General features: G+C 41.8%; 2 protein-coding genes across 2 annotated transcripts in view; both read right to left on the bottom strand.

Moving 5' to 3' along the window:
- The window catches only part of LOC109483800 (neurocalcin homolog), an 8,413-nt gene extending 5,730 nt beyond the window's left edge, over positions 1-2,683 (bottom strand). Inside the window, exons 1-3 of the mRNA XM_019786927.1 lie at positions 2,590-2,683; positions 2,202-2,390; positions 857-1,001 (exon numbers count right to left, since the gene is read on the bottom strand). Of these exons, the coding sequence (XP_019642486.1) occupies positions 857-1,001; positions 2,202-2,390; positions 2,590-2,681 (426 nt within the window). The 5' untranslated portion in view covers positions 2,682-2,683. The remainder of the gene's footprint in view (positions 1-856; positions 1,002-2,201; positions 2,391-2,589) is intronic.
- A 4,717-nt stretch (positions 2,684-7,400) lies between these two features.
- LOC109483488 (zinc finger and BTB domain-containing protein 20-like) lies at positions 7,401-11,326 on the bottom strand. Its single transcript, XM_019786520.1, has 2 exons — positions 11,249-11,326; positions 7,401-9,981 (listed from the first exon to the last, which is right to left on the bottom strand). The coding sequence occupies exon 2, from the start codon at positions 9,967-9,969 to the stop codon at positions 8,272-8,274; it is 1,698 nt and encodes a 565-aa protein (XP_019642079.1). The 5' UTR covers positions 9,970-9,981; positions 11,249-11,326; the 3' UTR covers positions 7,401-8,271.
- Between the last annotated feature and the right edge of the window lie 1,154 nt (positions 11,327-12,480).

The following is a 12,480-nucleotide window of genomic DNA, read 5'->3' as shown; positions in this document are numbered from 1 at the left end:
CCATCATATTCAAGAATCGCCTTTTCATACACAGTATCTCTTCTCAATGTATGAATGATGCCATTGAGGAATTCAAAATGTTGACTCTGGAACGCATTAGACATGTTGCACGGGGACAGCTTTCTATAAGATCGCTGTTGAAACGATTTTTTTTAAATTTCCCTCTGAATATATATGCCTTTGGGGGTTTTATATTGTATGTACCCCGTCTGGTTTTACTTTCTTGCTCTTAACATTCCGGAGAAAGTTGATGTTACTGTCAGCCTGATCACCATTCCCTAAGACGCAGAAATATGTGTGGGATGGAGCTGTGGTCGAGTAGATGGAGCAGAGGATTTCGCAAAGGTGAAGGTTGGTTTCACTTATTCTCCATCATCCGTGGGACTTAGCCTGTCAAAACAAGTCGTTGGATTCTCAAAATAGATGCATTCTTGTGTGTAGGGCGCGGGATACTTCGTGTAAATCCCAAAAAAGTCTGACTATTCGTGCTTTCATTTTTATGGAGGTATTGTTTTGGATCGGTTGATTTTTTGGGGTTGTGTGTACGTTTGCAGGGAGAGTTGGTGGGTTGCAGGGAGAGTGGGTGGGTATTTGGTTACTTGATTGACAGGGAGGTCAAGCCTGGAGGTGACTCATCAGCACGCACCGTGTTGGAGTAACTGGGCAGTACATGGAGGAATTCAGTACGTGGTTGACTGTGTGGTAACACCTGTGTAAACTTTAATCACGTCCACAGTACCCAATATAATACAGTCTCGAAAACCCAAACCCTTCCCGTAGGTCTGGAATCTCCTACGTTTAATTCTCAAGTTTCATTTGCAAATAAACCCAAAGTAGAAGAGTGGATGTGCCTTACCTTTAGAACATTGAGAAGCTCAGTGGTGCAGATGTAGCCGTTCCCATCCAGGTCGTACATACTGAAGGCCCATTTCAACTTCTCCACCGTGGTACCGCGCAGCAGGGCGCTCATCCCGCACATAAACTCCCAGAAGTCCACACACCTGTGAATAAAAGATAAACGAAGTTTGTGACAAAATAGTCTTGCAGTTTCTAGGAGACTTGAACGTATATAACTCCTTTCGAAGCGCATGGGCTACTAGCGACTCGAAAACCCTCTTCGTAGCATAACGTCTTTTCCATTTGATTTCGGTATTCTACGACAATGGTATCGTTTTCAAATATTTTTTTGAAACTTACGGTATATATTTGCTGTTTTGTACGATTTACAGTATGGTTCAAAGCTTTTTTTTGTGGAAACGACCGAAAATTCATGCGCACGCAGATGTCATCCATATAATCAAATCAACATGGCCTAACAGTAGAAATACAAGCACTTTCAGTTCGTGCGCCTAGCATGTTTACTATGGCATTCGATTGGGTCTTTGGTGACTCTTAAACTTTAGTCTGAATTTTTCCATTCCCATCGACTGCGCGCATTTTATGTATCCCCAGAGAGTGCAGGCAATTACGATAACCATAGTGAAAAGCTTTAAGACGAGTAAAAACACTTTCATGTTACTAATTGTGTCAAGCATTGTATCACAAGGGAGTCTGGTCAGTACATTACTGTAGTCGGAAAGGCTTTGGAAACTAATAAGAATCTAATCTCCTTGCTTTATCACTGCTCAGGTACCTGATATGGGACGTTCTCCGTGATAAGTTCGACCACCAACAGTCGATAAGAAAGCTACAGCTGTGTAGGTAAATTGTTCTTCATATGTGTCATTTATGGTGATGGCTGTTGGTAGAGAATCTCACCCATATTTATCTAAAAAGACAATTTTTTTGTCATACACATGTGCAAGTTACCACGTAAGCAGCTACGGGGCAGGGCTGTATATAATGTATTTGTACGTGTATACACAAGAATAAACCATTACTCAATATAATTGCCCAAACATCCATTGTTTTCTTCACAAGCTATACAGCTGTCACAACTGTTTACTCGTCACCAATTAATGCCTCGTCTACTGCCCTGAAGCTAAACTAAAAGATTCATAATATAGCAAAATCCCCATATGACCCGCAACCTGGCAAAAAGTATGACAGGCAATCTGTATTGTATGATGCTGATCAACCTTCAGCACGCTAAGGTAGCTTTTTGGTACCACATTTGTACTGGTTATGGAGTTAGGCAGCAGGGAGAAGGTTAAGGAGGATCGAGGAGAAGGAGGAGGACAGAGTCTCACGCGTCTCCTTACCCGCTGGCATCTTTGTCGAATGTGCGGAAGATCTGCCTGGCTAGCGCCTCCTTCCGCCGCTGGTTCCCCGCCGAGAAGAAGCCGCTGTAGTGCGCCACGAACTCGTCCTCCCGCAGAAAACCGTCCGGACAATCCTTCTCAAACTCTATCATCCATTTCTTCACCTCTGCTTCCGTGAAATTCGTCACTCTGAAAACGTTTGCCACTTTGAGTAAGTCACTATCAGGACTCGGCAATCTGGAATGACCAGATTCTGCTCTTCAACAAAAGTGCTTCATGGACATGTTGCTTGTGGATGTAGTTGCGTTTCATGTTATATGTTCATGTCATATCAAAATTCAGCTTTATCTGATAAGTGATGCTGTAAAAAATACAAAAATACCCTTACCTTACGAGTCTGACGATTGTTCGTTTAGGGTCTCTACCGAGGAGCTTCTTCTTCCTGCACGAGAAGCCAATCTTACTTACCAAATCCCCCATGGCCGCTTCCTCTGATCCTGAAACGTACGGTAACTCAATTACAAACTCGCCTGTGTGTGAATATGCTTCTAGCAAGAAAGACCGACGGGAGGTTTTCAGCTTCCTTTTATGTGAGGCGCCTCTCTCTGGAGAAGATAGAAGTCTGCCGGCTAATAGGTTGTACAGTGTTGATATATGAGGCATGGAAGCATACAGGACCTTTTTGCGGCTTACACACACATTGGACCAGGTGTATTTGATGTATACAACTCTATTATTCTACTAATGCGACTTACGTACGCAGGTTAGATTAATAGGAAAAGGAGGCACTTTTGGCTTTTTGGCAAGTCAGGCGTTTCTTTATAATGTGTATCTCCGACACGGAGGCTATGGTTACGATCTTACCCTGGAGGTTTGGAGAACAGGATAAAACAGATTTCCGAGACTTTGTATATGCGGGAAGGCCTTGGATTTAGATCCGGATGCAAGGATTTATCTGACATGGCAACTCGCCACGATTCGTGGAAAAGTTTTCTTGCAGAGAAATAATGATACTCACTGGATGCATGCAAGACTGTGAGCCAGGGCAGCTACATATTGGATCAGGTCCTTCAACAAAATCACTTGCTTTTCAAGCAAATCAAATCAAAATAGAATAAGTTAGCTGTGAACGATATAGGGGTAACGTACGTGCAAATAATTCACGATACACATCTATGATTTCTAGTCTGTATGCTATATAGGAGCCAACAATTTGGGTTTGGCGGTTTTCAGCGCTCGATCAGAAAGTGTTTTCTGATTAACTGTTTTACGTTACCTGATATGATTTTGTCATATCATGATCACGCCGTCATAACATAAGGCCAATATATCTTCACCACATAGCGGCTATTGCTTCTACCATGAAAGTCGCTGCATAGAACTCTTTACAAGAAACGACATTCAAAACCATCCATGCCATCTACATGTACATGCAATCAACACAACTATTACAGAGCTGTGGAGAAGAAAATTATACTAATGCTCTGCAATAGCCCCAGGTCGTAACAGAACGTTGGTTATTATGTATCCGGCATCCATTGGTTTGAACGTCGCTAATGTTAGGTGGTGCTCCGTCTAATTGTTCCCAAACTGCTGCTTTACTTCGGTCTGTGCTCGTTGATAAAGACAAACGACGCTGGAAGCGTAATACAAATTGTAGTCAACTGTGTCGAGAAATGATATACAGTCCAACCTGTAGCCAACAACCACTTGAGGGACGATCAAGGAAAAATGGGTATTTCCGTTCTCGTCTGCCACAAGTCGCTGTTAGGTCTTTGGTTTTACCTTCGAGACAAGGTCGTCGCACTTTTCTGTTCTACATTTTTTTTCATATTGAAAGTGCAAATCAAATGTTTATAGCAGCTATACTTATATCCTAGTGGCCTCTGCTTAGCTTTCTAGGACAATCGAAAACCCTCTTCGAACAAAGCCGGCTCTTCTCTTTTCATTTCCTCTCCGAAGTTTCTATGTTGCTAGAAAACTTCAAATGGACACTTCACAGTAGATATTTGCAAACGATCATCAGCAAACTGAGTATTATCTATGTGCCAACTCTGCCAATCAGTTAACGTTGTGAAACTAAGGCTTCTGTAGCATTTTTGGCACTAAAACAAATACCGCGACATGACAAATCCCCTCACACGTTAGGGTTTATATGATTACCATATCTCCTTCACGCAGGAATAGTTTTAAACAAAGCTGTGTGTGAATTATTAGAAAATTCTACACTACATACAGAGAAAGAGTCATAACGCATCGAGACATGCATGCAACTCATCCGTAGCTTTGAAACACGTTATTTCCGAGGGGATTTCTTCAGAATTTCTGCTCCGCTGTCTGTAGTTTTTTTTATAATCCTGCTCTTCTCAAATGCTACTTTGAAGCATACGTAAAAGCACTGCTTTGTTATTTGATATAGCCAAGCCATCCGTTAGTACCATCGGAGTCCATACTTCATGAGATTTGAATCCTACAAGGCTACTTCCTGAGGTTATATCTCACTGCAAATGGCTCAAAGGAAAGCGGTAGGGTTCACCCATAAACCGGTACATATGCAGAGAAAACAGAGGATACAGGACGTACCTTATAAAGCTCCACCGTCTGTATCAGCTACATTTCACATAAATCCCTTCAAATCCAGCCATTAAGCAAAGGTATCCGTTATACAAGTTTCCTTTCCAAGCCAAACTCCCACATTGTTCGGTAAGCAAGTCAAACAAGCATCCTGAGTGCAAGCGATGTCACCAAGCCAGGCGTGGCGCGTAGGTCACCAAATGATCCACATGCAAGCTTCTCCCAGCCGAAAGGATTTTTGTGTTGAAACGATGCTCTATGTGGTGTGTCTATGCCATAGGATCTAACACTAACACGTCCACACCACCGGTGGTCTCTGTGACGCTACCAGAAATGCGACAACTTTCTCAGCTTCTATCACACAATCTAGTTATCTCAACCTAATTAATTTCTTTGGCTCTGCTGTCCTGCCACACTATACGGTTTAATCTCACACCATCTCGGTGGTCGGCTTTCTAGCTGGTGATTTTCTGTCACATTTGACGTTAATTTAGAGGTGTGTGTCTTTGGTCGATACGAGAATTGCCACCCGGAACATCAATGTCTAATCCTATAGATTACCGCCTCTGTCAAGCAAGGTCATGGACAGAAGACACGAGTTTTTACTATGAGCATAAAACCTAGTCATTTAGAAAATTCTCGGAAGTGCAGTGCAAGGGGTGGATCAGGAGGGATCGCGGCAGTGGGGTAAAACAGGCGAATGACCGACAATACACTGTCCTAGGCGAGGTCGAGGACTATGAAAATGTATCCAATTATATATGGACGGATACACATATTGGAATCAGCTATCTAAGCAATGCAGAGATTTTACAAACAAAATATAAATGTATGTTTCTCTCTCGATATCGATTCAATATCACGTAGTGCATTCACATTTTCTTCAATTTTATTCAATTCAATGCTAATTCTGAACTGGGATTCTAAACCGTGCTGCTGCAAACTACTATTAAATCCCAGTATTTAAAAATGCTGTTGCAGTTTACAAAATGTACAAGCTGATTTCTTAGAACCACATGTGCTTAACGTTTTCATATGTCTGACGCTAATGGAAAACTCTAATTAAGTCTGAAAATCTCAATATGATAGCTTCGAAATAAAGTTAGTTAAGTATACTTGCGATGTTCACATTGCACGTACGAGTACGCCTAGGTCTTTTCAGAATGTTGGACCGCCGCGCTCACAAGTTTCCGACCAAAAGAACACAGATTCCAGTGGCTGTAACTGTCAAGGCTAAACAAACATAATTATCAAGGAGAAAAGGTTCCTAGTCGTCTGGGTGGTACATAGCAAGCTAAGCACTGATGCTAGTCATATATCACTTCTCGACAATGATTCCTAAACGCTGTGATACACAAATTGTTCAAACAGCTTCTTTTTCAAAACGTCTCAAGCAAAAGGACAGGATATTGGCATACTGAATTATGTCTACTTACCTAAAGCAGCTGCAACGCAGTAAACTCTACGAGAGCCGAGACTACGATGCCGACTACACTTCTTCTACGTTTGACTCGAAGGAGTTGGCGGTGTGGAACATCACACTACCGTTCCGCTGGACCAAACTAATGTTAAGTTGCAATGGGTAGCGGAAACAGGGAGTGATAACGCTCTCTCGCCCATGAATCTTGTCAGGTGGACGGCTGTTATCATCCGGTTCAGCTGAGCAGCTCTATAATGATGTTTACGGCAGCGGTAAAGAGCGATACCTACTGGTGGGTGACCTTCAGAGGAAAGGAAATAGTCACGGCGAATTCAGAGCGTAGTTAACCTTCACTTCTCGTATTTATCGAGGGGGGGTTGCATCACTGTTACTATGTTATGGAGCTTATGTTACATCAACAAGTTATCCACAAACCTTACAGCATTTCGAAATAAAAATTGGATCTATTGACAGACGAACATGAAAACACCGTTTCACATGTTATCGTGTCACAAAATAGAATTCAAATGTAGGCGTAATGGGCCTTCAGAATGCTGTAACCATCCGTTACAGGACATGTATACTCTAACGCTAAAAGGAGACGAAAATGTAGCCTAACATCTCATTGATTTGTTTGTGAAATATCTTGAAAGCGACCATTCTTGTCGTCCTATCGCTGGAGGCGACGGACGACGTTGCCGGTACGCCGTTGTTCAACATAGTAGTATTCACTTTATAGAGAATAACTTTCAGCACCAAGGACTGCGTTGCTTTTCGCTAGACAGCCTGTCGTGGAAATTTCTTTCGCCTGGCACGGGAACCTTCTTCAGAATGCGCGATTATGCGCCGCTACGCTGCAATTGGCTTGTTATTGCCACTTTCTTGCTCCATTTGACAGCTGGCGTCTGAAAATGGCGTAGTGGTAATGGAGCGACTCCTTGCGGTCAAAATTATTATTACCATGGGGATTTTGAACGATCTGGCCAGCAAATGGCAAGTAAAATACCATCAATAGTATTGCCGTACCAACCATTGTTGGCAGATGTTGTTGTGACACCGCCTGCAATTAAATCTAAACCATCTGGATTGAAATCTTGTGGTTCTTGTGTCTGCTGTTACCACACTGGGTGTACAGAAAATAAGACAAAATAGCCCTGTTTTTTTAGTACAATGTATTAGTGAAACATGAAAATTGATAACAAAAAATACAAAAATACAACATCACCTTCTGTCCATCGTTAGTAAACCATTGTCATTACAGACAAAGACATTACTAACTTTTGAAACTACTAATTAACATAAATAATGTCATCTTCACAAACACAGATTTTTGGAACTATAAAAGATGTGCTCTTAAAACAAAAACTTCTGTGGTTCAGGTAAGTAATTGCACATTCAATTGGATACAATACTAGTCTACATTATGATAACATATTGAAAAATATAATATATTGGCAATTACTTTTTTTAACCTACACATCTATATATGTGTACTTTACATAAAGTTAATGAAATTATGGTAATCAATGCAATTAGAAGAAGAAGCATGCATCTGAACCAGAACAAAGATATTTCTTATGAATTGCTGCTGTCTACAAGCAATCATCTATTTGTATACTAGTACCTCATTGTCTACATGTAACAAACTAAACATGCAAATACATTAGCTATATAATTATACATATATGGACTGTGTAAAGTGTATGTACATGAATACATATTAACAGATGGTTGTGTTGTTTTTGAACTATCCTATTCCCTGTCAACATCTCTTTGAGAAGACCACTAGTAGATCAGGTGCCCCTTTTTGTTTCACATCTTTTTGTTGCACCACTTGCACTGTTGTCCAAATGTTTGTACACAATAATGCATGAGAATGATTCCATGTCTTGTTCCTCAAATCGTCCAATGAGGTCAGAAGAAGGGGATAGTATACTACATGTGTAGTAGTTAACAGTTGGGATTGCTGGTTTTCTAGAAACATACAACTGTATGTAGTGAAACTTGTGGACATGCAATCACACAAGTTACTTTTATCTGATTGTCATCCCTACTCTTTTGGAGTCCCTTTTCAGACTATTTATTCGAGACCTGTAAATGCAAGTCCTCTTGTACAGTTGCCTCTGTAGCCTGGGGTTGCTTGTTGTTACCCCCATCTTGCAAGTGGGTAGTCATGTGTTGTTGTAAGTGTCTCTTTTGACCTGTTCTGAAACCACATTCCCCACACATGAAAGGCCTGTTGCCATTATGTGTCATCCTATGGCCCACCAGTGCTGTCTTATAAGCCGTCCTGTAGCCACACACATCACATTCGTATGGTTTCTCCCCCGTGTGTTTCCTCATGTGAATAACCAGAGCACTGTTAGAGGGGGCCTTGTACCCACACTCCTGACAAGTAGAGTTCTTTCTTCTGCGTTTGGGCTTTGCGATGGCACCATCAGGCTCAGCAGTACTATTTCTTTCAGACAAATTCTGCCAGATGGCCATGGCTTCTTCAGATGTCTTCACCATGCAAGTGGGCTGCTGGGTTCCGAGCAGTGACACTGGCAGTGAGTCATTCAATGAAGACCCTTCAGTTCCCAATGCCTCTAGAAGAGTGGGGTATGTTGTTGTCATCTCTGTGTTTGGTGGCTGAAACATTGGGTCAGACACAGAGGTAGAAACGCCAGGCAATGTCTGCAAGTAGCCTGGCAATATCTGCACATAGCCTGGTCTTGCAGAGTCCATGAATTCTTGGCCATACCTGGCCAAAGACTCTACTGGCCGTACTGCACCTGTGGTACTAGCATCTTTCTGTCCAGTGTCATGAGATGACTGCTCTGTGAGGTTGCTTGATGTGTCCATCATCACTTCTGGCCCATCTACCTCTACCACAGATGGTTCTCGTTCATGTGGACTATCATCAGTCGTGATAGTCGGTCCTTGACCTACTCCGGTATAGCCGTTTGTCTCCACATTCGTGGAAACCTCAGTTCTGGGCTCTTCCTCTGGTTGGGCAGGATTCAGACTGGAATCTGGCTGAGCTGCTCCCTCTTCAACTTCTGGAATTTCCTGTGCTGTCACATCTCTTTCCCTGGGTGATCCCACTCCTCTACTGTTCCTCTCCACACAGTTGTCCATCCTGATGCTGTTATCTTGTGGTGACAGCACCCTTTGGATACCTGAGCTAGAGAGTGCATCAGGAGTGTTACATGCAGGCGGTCCCTTGCTATGTGTGCCTCTCTGAACAGGGCTCGGCTGAGGTCTGGAATGTTGGTGTGTACGTACTGCTGTGCCTGTTGGAGTTCCTATCCTTGGAGCCTCTTCTTGACGTCTATTTTCAATGCCTTTGGCAAGTTCATCAGGTTCGTCGTCTTCCACAACTATCACATCACCCGTGTCGTCTTTAGCTAGTGGTGTTTCTCGTACAGGTACACTTGTACTTGTCTGCTTACCGAAACTACTCTCCGCCCGACCGCTACCCCTTCTCTCCCTTTCCACACATGCTGTACTTCTCTTTGGTGCTGGTTCTGCTGTAGTGTTGCCTGATGTCTGTCTTGTCACGGCTGTTGTTGTGCCACTCTGTTCTCTCGGTACATTGACACACGCGGCCCGCCTACCCCGGCTGTACTCCTCAATCATGACGTCACACAGCAGACTGATGAGGTCCTCGCGGCTGCTGGAGTCGGTGAGGGGATGGATGTTCCTCCTGCCCAGCTCCAGGATCAGCTCCTCCACGTACAGCCTGGGCAGCACCGCCAGGGTCACCTCACGGGACAGACCACACACCATCATCCTATAGCCTGCCTGGAACAACACCGCATCATACCATGGCCAATTTAATTGGTTGGTTCTCAGATTTTTTTAGAAAAAGTATGAAGTGACAAGGCGAAAAAAAATAAAAACAGGCCTAGGCATCCTATCATATCCCCAAAAGCTACGTGCGATAGGAGCTATGAAGTCAACACAAAAGGCCGGGTTTATATATAATATTCACACAAGGAATTTTGAACTTTTAATCAAACCACTGCATTGGCAGATGGAAAAACTGTAACATTTGCAAAGCTTTGTTTATTCTTACTCAAACATATTTATATCTATGGTGACCATGCAGCCCCTCTTGAACTCATTTCTATATGGCACTTGCAATATTATGTAACCCAACACCAGTAGTTACTATGGTAAGAGACATCTGGGTCAGGTCACTGACCGTATTTGTCTCTTTAAGTCTCTTTAGTTTATTAATAATGACAAATTGCATACACATGTATGTATGTATGTATGTATGTATGTATGGTAACATTACATAAAAGCTAGGAGGTAAGAGGGGCTGGGCTCAACAATTATGCTTTACTTTGAATTCCCAATCATTTGTATTAAAAAAAAACTACACATGTTGTATAATCGATAATGCTATAAAATTTTATGAAAGCTAGTATGAAAACCTCATAAAGAATTGATACAAAAGACAGATTTCCTTCCAATAATTACAAGAAATCGAAATTACTTGCATACGCCTTACGAGAAAGGCCGAGCAGGCTCCCTTATATATCCTTCTATATGATCCAATTCACTCCCAACATCTGCTTGAGGACTAATTCAAAACAAGGAAGTTTATCATTTTTTTGGGGGGGTCTTTTTTCACCATTCTAATCATTTGTCAAACGCAGCTTGTTTTCTTTTCTCTGGCACGTCGTTTTCCTTTCTCTAGCATTGAGCTGTTCCAAGAAATAGGGGGGGGGGGCTTTAAGCGTGAAACCCCAGACCTGTTTTTAATTAATCATTCAGATAATTTTGCTCAAGCCCTAGCCCATGCCCAGATTTTCAAGCTCAAACCCTGACTTGCAATCCAGATTCTCGAAACCTACCCACTATTCAATCCAACCTCCCACATTCATTTTCTTCGGAACAGTTCATATAGACGCTTTGTTGTCAAAATTGCTATTATTAAAGGGCTAACGTTATGTACCGTTAGAATAGTCTTGAATATACCTTGATAGAACGCTAACTGCAAATATTTGCGAGCAACTATTCTTTCTGAACAATGCACGAATGTGTCAGATATGCGCCTTACCTCTCCAGATATATCAAATATCACGGAAGAAGGAGAAAATGAAGGAAATTCCGCGGGAGCTGTCAAAGGGCAACAAAAGAGAACATGGCTGCTTAGGCGACACAGGTCAAAGGTTAAGCGAGAACCTCCTGATGGTCCGAATAGTGTTCATGGACTAAATTTTTCGTCAGCGTATAAAAACCGAACATAGGCACACATTCACCTTCACATGACCCAGCATAACAAACTACTGCTTTATTTGTTCTTTAGTCTTTAAACTCAAACACATTCATTCTATTATATGGTGACAATGCAGGTCTGCATGCACATGATGTAACCCAACACTAGTTACTATGGGTGAGTGACAGTGGGTGAGTGACATCTGGTCCTGGCCATTGACCTTATAGTGTTTGGAACGGAAGAAGAAGAAACTGAGCAAAACTTCAATATGTTTTCCTTCGGTAAATTAATTAATTGATCATAGAAAGCCAGATATAAATCGTTGTGTTTATTATTTTCAATAACACAAGTAGCGTCAGTAGGAGAATGAATATTTTACAGTTAACAATATTTGATGCAGCCGACAGATGATGACTGATTCATTATGTTTTGTCATTAATTTTGGACGGTCAGTTTCTTTAAATACATGAGAGCCACATCAAACAGCAAACATTTGGATGAGTTGCTAATTTGTGAGGACTTGTGAATTTGTGAAGGATTGTTGTAAGTTAGATATGTGGTAAAGTATAATTTTCGTGATTGCTCGCTATTTGATTTATACGTATTCGCCCAAGTTTTTTTAATGTTATTCGCACCTCAAACTAAATCGCTCCCAGAAAACATGTCTGACACTCAGCATATCAAATGTTGTCGCTGTATTTTCCTTCAATCCTTCAAATTCAGTTTTTCTTGGAATTTAACCTGTTGAAATCAATGTTCTGCACAAAGAGCCACAGCATGATCTGATTGTAAACAGCTAGCTCTCATATCAAACTCATTCTGTTGGACGTATTTTAGTCAGCAAATTAAAAACGTTTTCCTGTAGAGTGGAGATGCTCCTACTTTCCACAAAATCAGAACAAACGCCCTTCATGATGTCGTGTCTACGTCATAGCTGTCAGTATTCAATTTTACCCCTCCCCCATGAGCGAGCTTGTGATAAACAGGCTAATCTAGTTAACAATAGACATAATCGTTTATTCATTACACATCATAATTAAGTAGCATTAAATGGGTGGCAGTAAGACAGTGGT

The sequence above is a fragment of the Branchiostoma belcheri genome, unplaced genomic scaffold (genome assembly GCF_001625305.1).
Source record: "Branchiostoma belcheri isolate BF01 breed outbred unplaced genomic scaffold, Haploidv18h27 scaffold11, whole genome shotgun sequence".
Lineage (NCBI taxonomy): Eukaryota > Metazoa > Chordata > Leptocardii > Amphioxiformes > Branchiostomatidae > Branchiostoma > Branchiostoma belcheri.
This window is presented reverse-complemented; position numbering and strand designations above follow the sequence as displayed.